The 12,948-nt window shown below is 47.3% G+C and overlaps 1 protein-coding gene across 3 annotated transcripts in view; it reads right to left on the bottom strand.

The window, feature by feature from the left end:
- The window catches only part of itga9 (integrin, alpha 9), a 53,922-nt gene that overhangs the window by 14,166 nt on the left and 26,808 nt on the right, over positions 1-12,948 (bottom strand). For all 3 annotated transcript variants that reach the window (XM_076018818.1, XM_076018820.1, XM_076018819.1), the window contains 3 exons: positions 3,863-4,015; positions 2,777-2,853; positions 1,811-1,958 (listed from right to left, as the gene is read on the bottom strand). In XM_076018818.1, coding sequence (XP_075874933.1) covers positions 1,811-1,958; positions 2,777-2,853; positions 3,863-4,015 — 378 coding nt within the window. The remainder of the gene's footprint in view (positions 1-1,810; positions 1,959-2,776; positions 2,854-3,862; positions 4,016-12,948) is intronic.

Here is a 12,948-nt window from a genome sequence, read left to right as displayed (position 1 = left end):
TTGGTGGCCGCTGTCATCTCTTCATAACTGCTCACTTCCTGCTCCATTTGCACGGCAGGTCCTCCTGACTGATCAGGTTCCTGGCTGATACGCGGCCCCGCTGCCGCTGGTAACCTGATATGTCATCAGTTTATTAGATTACCTATGCAACTCAAACGGACGCACTGTTTCGCTAATATTTGCCCCGAGCAAGTCTTGTATTTTAAATTCAATCACAGCTTTATTGGACAATTTTCAATCATTTTGAGCGCTTCGCAGAGACGACCGTTATCCATTACGGGGGCCGCAGACCCCCAGCTGAAAGACAAGCTGGAGGCCCGTTGTGTTTGTCTTTCATGATAAATGCTGTCGCCCCCGTAAGCTCTGGAAAAGCCCCCCAGGAACCGAGGCGGGGTCGCTTTGACGTGGCGTCTTTCTCAGCGCTGCCGGACCTGCTTTGCGACAAGTGAGCAAACAGAAGTCAGAAGGCGGCCGCTGTGAAATCCATCCCCGCGTGGTGAAAATCTCAGAGGGTTAACGTGGGCTTTTTTTTTTTTTTTTTTTATATCTCTTTCACAGCCACGGCGGCCTTGATTCGAGGGGGTCAAAAAGTGAGAGGCCTGAGAGTGATCTTAGTCACACTTCTAATGCTCATTTGGGCTAAAACAGTAGTCAATGGCACGGTCACGGTGCCATGAAGATATGAAGATGGTTTCAAACAGCTGCTCCTCATGGAAACTTTTATCAGATTTCAGTCACAGTACAGGCGGCGTAAAAAAAAAAAACATGAACTGTAGTCCATTTGGCCTCCAACTGACCTACACATTTTTATTCGATCTATTTATTTTCTACCACCATTCTACCTCCAGATGTTTTATACTTCAAATCTTTTATTCTAAATTTTACAAAGTAGCAAAGATTGCTGTACTCTGTAGCCGGAGCAACAACATTTCGTTATAGAAGGAATCACTGCTGTCTTTCTTTTTTTCAGTGACAATAAAGAAAGTCTAAGTCTAAGTCGCCTGCCGTCTTTTTTTGCACTCCAACAGGACTCAGACAACAGTGCAACGTTTGCGACGCTGCGGATGCAAACGTGAGCCTCAAATCTGACGTGTGCAAGTATCTCCCAAGAACTATTCCAGACTCTTCTTAAAACACCTGTTGCTCCTCTTTCTACATAATGTAGCTCACTAGCTTGACCCGCTGTGGATAAACACTAGCTTTTATGAAATGGCCCACAAACATAAAACCCACCATTCTTTATCTGATGGGTTATTATTGTATCCCTATATATGTAAGGGTGGCACTATTTTGTTTGCGGACCGATTTGAATGGATCTGTGATGATTTGTGTCCAGGTGCGATGATGATTGCGTGAGGAAATGCAGGTGAGACTAAATAATGCATAACGCTCGCTTTGCACTATGACATACAGGTTAAAAAAAAAAAAAATGTTTTGTTTCAGTTCTGACCACTGAGACGGGACGACCCGCACAGCTCAGGTTTTGTCTTTATTCTGCACATGTCACTGTTTAGACTGCACCCTGAACTTTTAATCAGCCTTTTCAAACAAAAACCAAAGCAACTGGAAATCTGACACACACACACACACACACACACACACATACACATACACACACACACACACACACACACACACACACACGCATTGGTGTGAATTTCATCCTCATGTGCCATAGAAGTGATCGAGCTCTGCTGCACCGGCAACTCCGCCACCAAACCGCCGTAAAAAAAACATGTTTGACACAAACTCGGGGAGACGCTGGAGTAAATAAACAGCAGGCACTTCAGGAGCAAGAGGAGGGACGGACCTTCTGCCAGAAGTTGATGTAGAAAACCTCTCTGGAGAAGTTGAAGTAGATGTTTGTGTCGTAGGCGTCGTCGCCGGCGTTGGCGATGGTCAGGTTGAGAGAGACGTTCTTCACTCCTCCCAGAGCCAAGTGGGGTCGGCTGTGCAGCCTGGTGGAAACACAAGGTAAACAGCGCATCTTCAAAAAACAACAAATGAAAACCACTGACGAGAGAAAAAAAAGCTAACAAATTTGGGCTGTTATACAGAGGGGGGGCGGGGTTGTGCACGAACAGGAAATTAAAGTTTGCTGGATTGGACATGTTTTACTTTCCATAGAAACAAACAAACAGAAAGAAAGGACCTTGAAATGAGCTTGTTATCGGATTAAAGCGCGTAACCTCTGCCAAAGATGACAGCAGCCTCCCCGAGCAGATGTCCGCCACCAGTGAAAGGTCCCTTATTAAGAAAAATTAGCTTTGTTAGCGTGTTTTCACTTCTATTGCTCCGCTAATCGGAGCTTGTCGCGCTAGAACACACAGCTCTGAACAATCCGGCCTTGTGTGTTGACGATGACGGCGGCACCTTCCGCAAGGTTTTCTTTCTTTTATCTCACTTCAAATGTTGGAGGTGCAGCAAAGGGTCGCTTTTAGCAGGAAGCTAGAAAGGAAACTTTCTTTTAGAAGGGGGCCGTGCAGAGCTAAATCTGCTAGTCATTGTGAGGCCTCCAGAGTGTTCCGAGGTCGTTAGCCATGCAAGGCGATCAAAGAGCTGAAACTTTTCGCACACGGAGAGCAAGTAGGACAGAGAGAAGAAGGCAGGGAACTCCCTCCGCAACATATGGATGTCCTCCAAGCATGCGTCATGCGCCCCACACCCTCGTGGCCTATGATGTCAGCCCGCTTCCCCGGCCTCGAAGGAAAGGCGAAAGGCAGGAGGGAAAAAAAAAAGAAGAAGCTGAGTATAAACTGTGATGTGCTTTATTTACCCAGACAGCAGCAGCTTCCCGTGAAGACTCAGGTCTGCGGCGCAGTCGTCCGACAGGCAGTTCTTCTCGAACCAGGTCTGAGGAGGGAACAGTACAGCGCGAGCGCAAGCACACGATTCTTATTATGACCCAGCGGCAGACACGCGGACTATGGGGCCAGTGTTGTGTTGACGCTGCCAGAGCCGTCCAGTAGATTTTAATCTCGGACGGCCTTCATCTTCACTCTATCTGATCCCTTCTTTCAATAAGTGTGAGCGCGGCCCGAGGCTGGGGGCTAAACCCAGCGAGGAAACTGGCCTCCGCGCGGCCGTGTTTCAGTGTAACTGCTGATGAGTGCTGAGATAAACGGAGGTGATGAGCGACGCAAATCCCTCCGCTGTCCCGGTTGCGCAGACAGGGGAGGAAACACATGTGGGCCAGGTTAGAGGTGGTTGAAAAGCAAATAAATGTGGCCGTCATTTCGGATCGTGGCCAAGAAAAAGCGACATGGTCCAAAAGCAGGTCGGTACCCTGTATCAGGTACCAACAACCAGTAAATATGAATGTGATCCAGTTAGATTCTAGCATGTGACTGAAGATAAGGGTCTGTTCTTCATTACAAATACGAGATATGAATTAATTTATAATCTTTAGAACAGGTGTCATTATGAGACTGATTTACAGCTCACTTGACGTAGGTCGTAAATGTGTTACAAAGGCCTGTGTGAATGACTCATAAGAGTAGGTGAAGAGGAACGCAATTATGGATCTTTGTGTTACAGAATATTCATCATTATCAGTATCGCAACAAATCTAAATGAAGGAGAATGATTAAAAAAAAACTTTTTATTTAGAACAGTTGAATCCTTTCTTTTCTCAAGTTGATCCTTGATGCTCTTTGTCCTGTCACAGCAATGCATCTGATGCAGTCATTTTCCCCAATGACAGCTATTTTCAAGCTGAGCTGTTAACAGATGTTTAACGGATGTTGTGCTTCCTAATCACTGCAAAACAAAATGATTTCAGCTTCTATTCTTTCTGAGGCCGCGCATGTGCAACACACTGGCAAACATCCGAGGCGACGTCACGTCGCCTTGGCTACTTTACCTCGTTCCTCGCTGCGATCTTGCCGCCCTTCCTCCAGCGCAGCACCGGTGTGAGCGCGGGCAGATCCCGCTCCTGGCGTCCCGTGGCCACGTGCTTCCCCAGGCTGTACGCAACCTCGAACCCGATCGGCGTGAACACTTCCTTCACGTCTTTCTAAAGAAAGAACAAAGAAAGAGGATCCGGGGTGAGAGGGTTGGCGGGGGGGCAGTTCTGAAAATGTGTCACGTTGAAGGCTTGAGGGCCGGTAATTCCAAATGTCTCCCTGACTGGAACCTGGTGCGATGACGGATAACTGCGGCCCATTACTAGAAACGGTCTGGATGTTATTATAGTGTCGTTATTGTCTTTGTGGAACCGCAAGGTTGCTGCAGATGAAGTGAACTTTAAAACCCGAGCACCCGTCCAAAGTAAGCTAGTTAAAAGATGGCTTACACAACAGACTTTTTTTTTTTCTGGGGGGGTTTACGAAGGTAATAAAAGGAGGGTCTAACATGGCAAAGTTCTGAGAAACAGCTCGCACACACAGTGGTTTTATTTTAAACCTGCTGGCACTGCCTCTGAGATCTCTCTCTCTCTCTCTCTCGTTCCCTCTCTCTCTCTCTCTCTCTCTCTCTCTCTCTCTCTCTCTCTCTCTCTCTCTCTCTCCCTCTCTCGCTCTCTCGCTCTCCTTCTCTCTCTCCTTCTCTCTCTCTCTCTCTCTCTAGCAGACCACAACAGAGCCGTTTGGTTTGGCATCAGGTTTGGAAACAATGCAGTGAAAACAAGAGCGGCACACTTGATCCGACCCCCGTATCTCGATGCAGAGCGCTGAAAAAAACCCTAATGCCTGATGATGATGATCTTCTTCATGCCTCCATCGGAATTACAGTGCAGCGACACAGAGGAAAATAATGTTTACAACAGAGCGGTGGGAAGCAACAAAGTGCAAATACTTTACTGTACTTCACAATCTTTTTTTGACACCATCTTACTTTTACTCCCTACATTTGTACACTGATATTTGTACTTTCTACTCCTACTACTACTTTTACTTTTGTGTTTAATTCTAAGTAATTCACAAGAGTTGTTGGTGCTTGAAGTGGAGCTATTTGAACGATGCTGCTTAGAGGGAGATTATGTAAAAAAAACAACATTGGTTATTGCCATTAAAGGTGTAAACATGTATATAACAATGAATGCAGTTAGTTAGTTGCGAAAAATATATTTTTCTTTTGCTTAAATACATGTCAGAACATGTAAAGGGGTACCAGAGTAATTATTTTTTTTTTTGCACAAATATCTGTACTTTTACTTGACTTTTACCACCTCTGCTGTGCAGGCAGGACGTCCCTTTCATCCAACTGATGTCTTCTTGCATCGCCGAGCCAAACCCGCAAAGTCAACAGACGGGAGCGTCCCCGTGTTTTCCGCTCGGCCTCGTATGGCAACACTTTCCCTCTCGCACTGTCTCTCTTTTGTTCATTACGGCAGCGTTTTTTTTTTCTTCTTTTTTTATTTTTTTCCAACGTTCCACCCACCCATCCTCTTTCCTCGAGCGGGCACCAGGCCAGTCTGGGGCTTTGAACACATGATCGGATCACCAGAGAGGAGATCCCACCCAGCTCATCAAGCGAGCGGGGGGGGGGAGGAGAGTTATAGCAGGAAAGAGTCGAGAGCCAGTGAAGAGAGAGAGGAGTCATGAACCGCAGGGGCTCATTTGGGGGGGAAAACTGGTGCTGCAGACAGATAAAGGCACGGTCCTCTGATAACATCTGGTTCGAGTCGATGACTTGCTTGTATGGTTAAAAATAGGGCCGCAAAATTATATTTATTTTCAATAGACGCCTCGGAGGCTTGGTGCGGCTTCGCTTGCGCACGGCTCGTCTCTGGGTGACGCAAACACGAGGCTAAGGCAGACGCTTCAGCTCCGCGGCGTCCCGTATGCCAGCTTTTAGTGATTACCAAAAAAAAAAAAACGAAGCGCTTTTCTGTTCACAGACCAATCCATTAATTAAGCAATCGTCGGATCGACAGCGTCTGGGGCCCCCGTCGCCGCGGCAGACGTGGTCAATAAAAGAAGGCAGCGTATCTCCAAAGGCTGCGGGTCCGACCTCCCATCCATCACTTGACTGCGAGCGATTCACGCCTCATTAGGGCTCACAGAGGCCGTGTTGTTCAAGCGGCACGGCGGCTCCGCTGGGAGGTGAAATGACACAATATCGCAACTGCCCCCCCCAACCCACCCCCGAGCCCAACGTCTGATGTGGCCACTGTCCACCGACCTCGGAGTGACCCGGCACCCCCAGCAGGAGTCGGTCTCAGGTCTCCAAAGTGCCAAAGTCCCAAAGTGCCGCGGATCACATTTTCACAAACCGCGGGAGGAAATGAGAGCGACACGTGAAGCCTTTGACGCGGCGGGAGTTTCGACATCTCTTCAAACAGAGTGTCCGTTATTTGGCGCAAAAGAGGAAAAAGAAAAACAGAAACAAAACGGGGTCGCGGTCCTCCCGCAGCGGGCGGCTAATCAGAGAGACGCACGGGCCGGCCTGATAAGAAGGGCCAAGGCCATTTAGGAAACACTCTGTCCTCTGCTTTTATTATCTCGCCATCAATGCTTCACCCACTCCCTCCGGATCCTGTTTTTATTTCCTGTATTTATGGAACAGAGGAGTTCCTGAAGCTCCTGCTCCAGAGAGGGACACAGGCACCCAGTGTTAATTGCCCGGTATCTATAGAATGGGAAAGAACCCGACAGCTGTTTCCATGCATGTGACCTGGTGACAGATCGCTCTCTACTCAAAGTATTTCTAGGCTGAGCCTCATCCCAGCGCAGAGTCTGGAGGAAGGAGCTTCGCATCTGGGACAGCAGCAAAGCCGGCATTCTGACTGTTAGAACTTAGTTTATACCTCCAGCAGTGAGCACTGATGAAGATATGAGAATAAGTCTGTTGGCTGCTTGAAAGACAGTTGGCAAATGAGTGCATTTGCATCCACACAATTATTCCAGTTTAACTTCAAAGATGACGTCATTTCCATGGCCAATGACAAGTAATATCCCACTACCAATTAGCTTGTTATTAGTGTATATGCATATTCAGATTCCTATATGTCACTAGTGATGTTTTCTACTGCTCCTATATGCAACTATTGGAGGTGTTTCTCCCACTGAGTGAGCCAAAGTCAGCATTGCAGCTATTCTTTTCCAACTTTTGCACAATACCCTAATTTTAGCCATGTCCAGTTACCCATGGGAGGCAAGGCATCACAAAGGGGGAGAGTTGACACAAAGCTTTTTAACTTCATGCAGGTCCTTAAAAAAATGTGGGCAGTGACGGACAGAACCGTTCATATGTCCAAAGAGTGCTTCCGAAAACACAATAAAGTCTTATTTTAAGAAGTCTGTTAAAAAATATAACAGCCAACATCAGAAATACAGACATGTTTGAAAGAATATTGTGTGTAATTTGTGTGCAACTGTTACACAGTGATGAAAGAAAACAGACTGGCTTCAGTGAGGACGCCTTAAAATTCTGCGAAATCAAGTCTTGGTAAATATTATCATTGGAGAGGGACAGTAAATTCACTTGCACGGTAGCCCGAATCTCCTTGTCATCCTATGGATAAATCCAGCAGCAGATTTAGTGGACGGTAAACGTTTCCCACCGCTGAGCACTGCAAACTATAAACTCTCCAACATGGAGGCAACACAAAAAAATACATGCGTGCTGCAGCAGTTGGGATCTTTTATGACACACCTGATACAAGTTTTTCCAGCCTGTGTGCGTGTTTACAGTCGACTCCCCAGGATGGCTCTCGGACAGCTCTCCGCCACGCGTGTTTTCAGAGCAAACAAGCGGGAATCAAACCTTCACCATCTACGACAACAGACTGGATGTTTGCTCTCGCTCCCGAGGGCCATTCATTCAATTCAACAACCTCCTTAAAAACCCTCCTTTATTTACCCTCCGTTTTTCATTCCCCCCCCCCCGCTATCTGATATGATCCTTTCCTATCATCAGACCGCTCAGCAACATAAACACAGCTACCGCTGGAGCCTCTGACTTAGATGGATGCGTTTTGTCCAGAGATCCAACAACCGAGCTCGCGTCGCGCTCTCTCCGATTCGCACATGTTCTTCTGATCAACACAGCGGGCAAGGCACCAAACTGCTCCTCCATGCGCGCGGAGCAAGATCGGCCACAGAGGAGCTTGAGGGATGACGTTATAGGCGGAGGCGGCGGCGGCGGCCTCTGATCCCCCCGGCGAAACGCCTCGCGCCTGACTGAGACGCGCGAGAGCTTCATGCAGAGCGTGTCTTCAAACGAGCGCGGCTCAGGCCCGGTCATGGGAAGTCTTTATTAACTCCCGAGAAAACCCCACACACGGCAGCTCCTTTTTAGGACAAAGGATGTTTGGATGACTTGCAGGTTAAGGCCGATTCTCTCTAAGGCTACACGCCAAAGAAGCCTCAGATTGGACAGCGGGGGGGGGGGGGCCGGGGGGGAGACAAAGGCTTTTCATTTAGGTGATGGACGTTTTTCGGCCCGTCTTTGGCAAGAGTTGCGCGTGCGTGCGGGAGACAAAAAGGGGAGGACTTTGTTGGGAAGAGGGGTTGGGGGTTCGTGGCAGAGGCGCTTTAAGCGGCTTATCTCGACGTGTCCTTCAAAAAGTGCAAAGCGAGAGGCAGAATTGAGACAAACGGCGGAGAGTTTTTTTGGACGGAGCGCAGGTCAAACTGGAGCAGCTGCTCGGTGTGCAATCAGCCAGCAGATGTCCAGCAGAGTTATAAACTGTGTAGGAGTAGGTAGGTGTTCTTTCCAATAGTTTTAACCTTAAACCTCTTTGGAAAAATCATATTGAATGGCCTCATTCTTTGGGTGAAACTGATACTGAACTGTTTTTGCATGAATCTTTGGAGTCTTCATCCTGCTTTGTTATCATTAAACTGGACTAAATTAGACATTTTCGTCTCAAAACTGATTATTTTCTAAGTTAAAAGGAATATCTTCTCTCATTCTTTTCAAAACTCAAACTATCAGGATCCATCACTGAGCAACTGCTTGGCAACCAGGTCAGGACATCCTGAGTGTTTATTTCTATATTTCTATTTATTTATTTGCTTCTCCTCAGTTTCCTCACTTTGTTTCCGGGCGCACACCGCCCACTTCCTGTGTCTACCACCATGAAATGAGATCTAATGGCATCCAACGCAAGTTTCTATTTCTGCATTTGTTTTCTTTTCCTGGATATTTTTAGGGGCACAGCACGCTGTGGACCCAGTGCTGGTGTTTTTTATCACCTTATAAAGTGGATGCTGTTAACGCGTTGACCAAATAATGGGAAAATAATTTGTAAAGCAGATCATCAGCCGGGCAAATAAAGTCCACTGTTTCCACTCCAGTTTGCTCTGTTTTTGTCACGCAATGGAGCCTCAGCAGCCTTCAGTGCTCAACTGTGTCCACTGGCATTCCACCTACTGGCAGGTTGGTAGAAAGCCAAGCAATGTCGTTGAGCACTGAGAGACGTTAGAGCAACACAAAGTTTTGATTCTGATTGTCACAAAAAGAATGTGTTACTTGTGCTTCAAACATGTGAATGCTATTACAGTTTTATAACTCATCCTGTAAACTGAACTTTCATCTTAATTCCCCTCTCAACTTTTTAAAGTAATTTTTATTTGTGTGTGTTTACCCCACAATCAGTGACTGATGTACAATTTGCAAATATTTGCTCTTTCCTTGTGAAAATGGTTCTTGGCTCACCTTTGACCCTCACTGGAAGCTGGACACAACAGAGAGACCTGCACCCTGAGAGCAATTAGGGACCGTCTTTCTTTTCTTTTCTTTCCTCCCCCCCCGCCCCCCGACAGAGATCCTCCACCTCCAGCAAAACTACTGGACACGGTGCTGTGTTGCAATGTCTCCCAAGAGCACACGCGCACTTCCTCCTGGCCAGCGCAGAGCAACGCCGTTGCTTCACTGACAGGAAACGTGCACCATCTGCTCTGTCGCGCGTGAGGCCCTGTCGCGAATACAGATGGAAGAATCCTGTGACCATCACCACTTTCAACACGCCCGGTGCACATGCGCGCGTGACAGAGACGATTTTGAAGGTGCCGAGGAGCATCACTTTACGCACACTGGATTTTATTGCTTTTTTTAAAACAATGTGCCCGTAAACACAAATGGCAGGAAACCTTTACGGCCGCGCACGCATCATGAAGAAGGCATCCAGCATCTGACCCTCGGACAGTTAAAAACCACAGCTGGGACTTATAAAGCAGGAGAGGACGGTGCCTCAAGTCCCCGCTGGAACCTGGCAGATGGAAGAGGTTTATGGCTCAAAGGCACCAAATTCATCAGCCTGTTATTTTTACAACCTTCCATCGAGCAGGTCTTGATTTAATGCCAACGCTACCTATAAGCTCCGACATAAGGATCTAGACACCGCACTCAGACGTCCTGCCCCCCCCTCACGTCTCACTTCCTCGGCGTTCAACTCCCACATTGTGATATTCTCTATTTTCAGTAGCATTACTGCATCGCATTCTTAAGCATTAAAAGTCACACTCGCACTCTGGAAACGACCCTAAAGGCTCAAAGTGCAGCAACAACAGGAGACGGGGAGGCGAAATAAATCTGTCCACGTTACAGCCTCTTCATTCCCCAAATTCTCCACCTAAGGCTCGCATCATCCGCGATGTACCCTTAACCCTTGCTTGATCTCTCTGGCAACCTGATGGACAAGTATGAAGTCACCACAGGGACACTTAGGAGGCTCTCCTGAGAAGCAAAACAAACCTCGTGCGAGGAAGAAAAAAAAAAAGAGAAAAGAATGGAGACCAGGTCCTTTTAAGGAAATAGCTGTGAGTCCTGAGAACCGGGGCTCAAATTGAAACAAGGTGGCTTTAGTCGCCACTTAGGTCTGTGTGTATACTTGCCGTGAAGTGGACAGTAGAGCTAATGTTGAGGAGAAAGGGCACAAAGACAAGGAAAACAGAGCGATGCCTCGTGAAAGACCAATTGAGGAAGTAGCCGTGTCCAAAGAATCTGCCTGTTTATGTTCACAGCTGATGTTTTAATGATCAACTATTAGTTTTAAGGGATTTGTGATTCCAGTCAATGGAGCAGATCTGGACAGTATTAAACAGTTAGCCAAATCATTGGACTGTTTTGTTTGTGGGGAGCATTTTCACATAATCAGTCAGTGTCTGTGGTCACAAAGGTGATACAGTGAAAATGAATCTAATGGGTCTAGTTTCCGCAAGTGTTTTCAACGCTGTATTTGTTAAACTACAGAACAAGGCACAAAACACTTAATATAATTTGGAGGCATTCTATGTAAAATAATGAGAACAGTGAAAAACAGACATGTTTTGATCTGCTTCTTCCTTGATTTTTGAAAATGAGGGATTGTGTCTTGTCTGTACATTACCATTCATCATTGTGAAAATGCAGATGACAATGATGAGATGACGCAACAGCAGAAGCATGATAAGCATATCACTGTAATAGATTCTAAGCATTATCTTTTGAACTAAAAACTATAAGGGACACATAAGACTGGCATCAGTGTTTGAAGTCCTGAGATTTTCTGCTATACTTCAGTAAAAATGGCTCATATTAGCTCAGTGCTAGCCAAGAAAGACTTTATGTATGTAAATAGTGATTCTGGACAGTGTACGTTTAATTGCGTTCTCTTCATAAACGCATCCGGCTCCACGCGTCACAGATCTATTTCTGAATTCGGCGGCGGTTTGGAAAGATCAACAAGCATCCAAAGACTTCCTGTGTTTGATTACCAACGTGATAAATGATTCCGCCGCATAAACAGGAAGCTCGTTATCAGCGCTCTTATGCAATTAATTGCCGCGGCATATTTTCTTAAAGATTGAGATTCTTTTGGGGATGCGGGGGGGCACCGACCAGCTGAGTTGGGATCTTGTGCTGTTGATGTGTCGATACTTCATCCGCCGAGGCACAACGCTGATCATCAATTTCCGTCTCGGGAGGAATTAAGCCTCTGACAGATGAGATAATTGCAGCACGTGTGCAGCATTGCGTGTGTGTGTGTGTGTGTGTGTGTGTGTGTTCCATCCTGGTGATAGAGGAGGACTCCAGATGCTTCCTGCAGCTGATTCCTCCAGCACAGACAATATCTTGCTGCTCCGCTGATACCGCCGCAGCCATTGTTTGCCCAGCCGGGGTTCTGATAGAACCGCAAAACAAGATCTCAAATTTGTCAAAAATCCACCTGGACAAGAAGAGACATAAACAAACACACGTATTTATTCTACTTCCCCTGGCAGCGGATCTCGCCTGCGTACACAGGAAGCGCGGGTTTGACGTCGACGCCGCCACACGGGCGGCGCCCGACTAATATTAACAAATGGGTCAAGCAGCGAGAAGCGACAAACAGGGTCACCGCCGGGTTGTCAAGGAAGCGTGGCGGCGGTGCCAGGCGATTAGGTAATCTCAGCCTTTTGTGTTCTACTGCACAGTGGTGGTGAGAGGGCCCCGTCAGGCAGCACACCCACACACCCACACTGAACACACATGCATGTTTCCTCAGCGCTGGATGTGGGAAGCATGGCAAGGGAAACTCTCTCAGCGCGGTTAAGACTTGGCCACCCATTACGCTGCCTTGCGGTGGCATCATGTGGCAGCGGTGCGGCCAAGAGGCTGCAGAATCGCTCTGCCCAGAGTGCAAAGCGGCCAACGTCAACAGGATCGTCGAATCAACCTCGCGTTCCGCCGCTCGCCGATACGCGGGGCAAGAGATGGATTTAGCGCCGCGGGCAGGTTTCCTCGAGCGGCCGAGCGGTTAAAAAAAATAAAATAGCGCTCGCACTTCCATCGGCGGCGTGCGCGCATGTGAGGAACATTAAAGTCTGATTCGGCGAAAACAAAAGACTGGGCGCTATCAAAACAGGGCTAGAGAGTCTGGAGTTGGCTCTGGCGCAGCCATGTAGGGAAATCCTGACCAAAATATTACCCTGAGCTAAAATTAACTTCAATCATCCGTCTTTGGTGTCCCCAAACACTTGCAGCGCCAAAACTTTCAGGCAGAGCATTTAGCCCGACTCGGAGTCTGTAACACTAAATTCA

This window comes from Nelusetta ayraudi, unplaced genomic scaffold (assembly GCF_046127955.1).
Source record: "Nelusetta ayraudi isolate G7.1 ecotype Tasmania unplaced genomic scaffold, CSIRO-AGI_Nayr_v1 ptg000008l, whole genome shotgun sequence".
Classification (NCBI taxonomy): Eukaryota; Metazoa; Chordata; class Actinopteri; order Tetraodontiformes; family Monacanthidae; genus Nelusetta; species Nelusetta ayraudi.
The sequence above is the reverse complement of the archived record's forward strand: the minus strand, read 5'-3'. Positions and strand labels throughout refer to the sequence as shown.